The sequence below is a fragment of the Protomyctophum parallelum genome (assembly GCF_964188405.1).
Source record: "Protomyctophum parallelum genome assembly, chromosome: 16".
Lineage (NCBI taxonomy): Eukaryota > Metazoa > Chordata > Actinopteri > Myctophiformes > Myctophidae > Protomyctophum > Protomyctophum parallelum.
The window spans coordinates 27835496-27839010 of NC_139711.1; the positions used below are offsets into that span (position 1 = coordinate 27835496).

A 3515-nucleotide genomic window follows, 5' to 3' on the forward strand; every position below is an offset into this window, starting at 1 on the left:
GATATAATAGTGACGACGCAAGCGTGTATCTTAAAACCAGCCCGCTCAGCTAGTACCAAACCAGTGTCGACCCAATTCAGGACTGAAGACCATTAGTTTGCAGCTACGAAGAGGACACATCAATCCACTAGAGTTGAGATATAACCACAAGACAAGGATACAATTTTCTATAGGAACTGTCCGTCAGGAAGTTCAAGTTTCCATAAGATTTGTTTGTTAAGAAGTCAAGGTTTCTATAACTGTTAAGAAGTCAGGCTATTGATAACTGTCCGTTAAGAATGGCCGAACAACGCTGGCTACCGCTGGAGGCTAACCCAGACATCATGAACCACTTTCTCGGTCAGCTGGGCATGCTTCCGAGCTGGCAGTTCGGGGACGTGTACGGCTTGGATGAAGACGACCTGAGCACCGTGCCGAGGCCGGTGTGTGCCGTCCTCCTGCTCTTCCCCATCACAGAGGCGTACGAGGCCTTCAAGCTCCAGGAGGAGGAGAAGATCGACACGCAGGGGCAAGAGGTGGTGTCTGCCGAAGTCTACTTCATTAAGCAGACCATCGGGAACGCCTGCGGAACAATCGGCCTGCTCCATGCTGTGGCAAACAACCGGGAGCAGCTGGAGTTTAAGCCTGACTCTCCACTGAAGACCTTCCTGGACGAGTCATCGAAGATGAGCCCGGAGGAGAAAGCTGCCCTCCTGGAGAAGGCCGAGGGCATCCACGGTGCACACGAGTCCTGCGCTCAGGAGGGACAGACTGAGGCACCAAGCGCCGATGAGAAACAGGACAAGCACTTCATAGCACTGGTGAACGTCGGAGGGGATTTGTACGAGCTGGACGGCCGCAAGCCCTTCCCCATTGTCCATGGGAAGACCTCAGACGAAAAATTCCTCGAGGACGCCATAGGAGTGTGTAAGACCTTCATGGCGCGCGATCCGGAGGATCTGCACTTCTCGGTCGTGGCGCTTTCCAAAGCATCGCCATGAAGCCGCTCTCCTCATTGTGCACACCAAGGTCTTAGTAGTGCCACAGCAGAAGGATCCAAATGATAGTCTGAATAAAGTGGCCACATACTGGTAGCCAAAGTGGCAATATTTTATTCTGCACCCAGAGTAATGAAAACCAACGTTTCTGCAGCTAAATTGCCTTCTTCAGGGTAGCAGGTGTACTCATTATTATGGGTGTTGAGATGAGGGAGCACATATGTACCGCTTTATTTTACCTCCACACTAAATCTCGAAAATCTCTTCAGTGATTCTCAAGCTATTTTTTTGTCAATGATCCCATTATGCATTAGGCCACCTTTTTTTTACCCCTTTCTTTTCTTTTCTTTTTTTTTGATCCCCGGGACTCTATTGTACAATTTAACCTAATTGACCATTGTACACCCAGAGTTACAGACCCTTGGATTTGGGTTGCCTTTGGTTCTTAACTATCAATCATTTAGCTGGGGACCCCCTGGAACCCCTTCAAGGACCCTATAGGGTTCATTGGACCACAAGAACCACTGCTAGAGGAGATTCTTGTTTCCCTTGTTAACGTTTTCTATATATATGAATATATGTATTATGATGCAAGTCAATGGTTTTCAGAATGTCCATATGTGTGCACAGATCATGGTTGGTATCAGGTGGAGCATGCATATGTCCAAAACATATTCTTATAGCCTAATATGTATTAAAAACATTAAATAAATAAATAAAAACATATATATATATATATATCTTTCACAATTTTAATGCAAAACGATGATGAAATAGGGTGTTGATTTTAAGAAAAAAAAAAAAAAACATAAAAGGTTGAATCTGAAGTCTACCATGATTATCAGAGCGCTTTCAGAAGCCAAGAGGACGTCTTTAAAAGGATGTGAAGGTGGTCAAACGTGGTCTGAAAATATTTACAAATATGGAGTCATTATGTTAGAAGACTGATGTCAGTTCTTTTTGAGGGTGAAGATTACAGTATGTGGTCATGTGGCAGCCAAGTCCATGGACTTTATGCCTGTTATAGGGCACTAAATGACGACGTGAGATCACTTGTGGCCAATATAAATACATATTGTGACTAATTCCGTTTTATACAATAATAACACACTGCATTCATGAATCGTGTAGGACGATGACAGTGTCAGTGTCAGTGTTTGCCACAACATTAAAGCACGAGAAGGACATTTTTAGACAGTACGACAGTGGAAATGATCAGGGGCGATGACTAGTTTGAGAAATGATAAGATGGCAATGGTCTATTGACTTTAAACCATGTGATGTCGTGGCGCAGCCACAGTGGGCGCCCCTCACTTAAACCCCAGCATTTGTAATGTGGGGAAAGCTTTTGCTGAAAATAGCAGAACACACAAAATGCACGTGTTCAGCGCTGAGGGACTCTATCAAGTCAACACCCCAGGAAGTTTGAAAGTAATTTTCCACTGTTGCGCACAAACTGTGGTGGAACAATCTCCCACCTCATGTTAGAACATCTCAAACCTGTGTTTATTTAAATCAAGTTTGAAAACACACTTGTACTCCTTGGCATTTTACCCAGACTGAGAGTTGATGTTTCAGATAAGCAATGCGTCTACTGGGCTTTTGCTGTTCATGTATGGCTTCATTCTGTTTACATTGTATTTATTTGTAAGCATTTTTGTTTTAGAATGGTTTTACTCAGTATACAGCACTTTTACGCAACGCTGTTTTAAATATGCTTTGTAAATAATTAGGATTGAACTGGGCCCATTTGGACCCCTGGTTGTCCCCTGACCGGATGTTGAGAACCAATGCATTATGTGACATCACATGACGCCTTTATAAACGGGAGCATTAGAGACTGTTTTGCTGTAAAGTTCCTCTGTCAAAAATAAGTCTCTACATTAAACCAGACTGCCCTTCACTGCAACAACAATAATGGCGACCGCTACAAAGATAATTCGGAGGCTCCGAAATGCACTGTCCGGGCACGACCTTCAAGCGAAACCTCAGCTGCGATACGGAGAGATATCCAAGAGGACCCAGCCGGCGGCCACCCTGCCCGAGGGCCCAAGCCACAAGGGCGCGGATAACTACTATTGCAGCCGAGATGGGCGCAGGGAGTGTGTTCCAGCCACAGTCATCATGTCTGCTCAGATGGCCCTCACTGCTGGACGCCAGGCTCCCGGTGGTGGTCCGTCGAAGCGACCAGTGACTCCTGCTCCCGTGTATAAGGAGCCACCCCTCTCCGCTGACCAGCCGTACCTCTGAACGGCAATACTTATCGTCCGTCCAGTGGTGGAAAGTGACTGAGTGCTGTACTTTTACAGTACCATTTTGACCATTTTACTTTACTTTTTTTCAATTTGTTCAACTTTTATTTTACTCCACTGCATCTCAAGAGTGAGATATTGTGCTTGTTTTTGTGTTTGTTTAGCTTTTTTCTATTTTTGGGGGAACACTAACCCCTATGCACAGCTTTGTGTGTGTCTGTAGCATGGAATGTGATGTTTTGATTGGCTGAGCACGGAATGTGATGATGTATGATGATAATAGCGC

The 3515-nt window shown here is 45.0% G+C and overlaps 2 protein-coding genes across 2 annotated transcripts; both read left to right on the plus strand.

Moving 5' to 3' along the window:
• Positions 1-278: 278 nt before the first annotated feature.
• Positions 279-980, plus strand: LOC310873239 (ubiquitin carboxyl-terminal hydrolase isozyme L3-like; the record flags this gene model as incomplete). Its single annotated transcript, XM_083785574.1, has 1 exon — positions 279-980. One exon carries the CDS (start codon positions 279-281, stop codon positions 978-980), a length of 702 nt encoding a protein of 233 aa, XP_083641700.1.
• A 1914-nt stretch (positions 981-2894) lies between these two features.
• LOC310872935 (NADH dehydrogenase [ubiquinone] 1 alpha subcomplex subunit 7-like) lies at positions 2895-3227 on the plus strand (the record flags this gene model as incomplete). Its single annotated transcript, XM_083785140.1, has 1 exon — positions 2895-3227. One exon carries the CDS (start codon positions 2895-2897, stop codon positions 3225-3227), a length of 333 nt encoding a protein of 110 aa, XP_083641266.1.
• Positions 3228-3515: the final 288 nt, after the last annotated feature.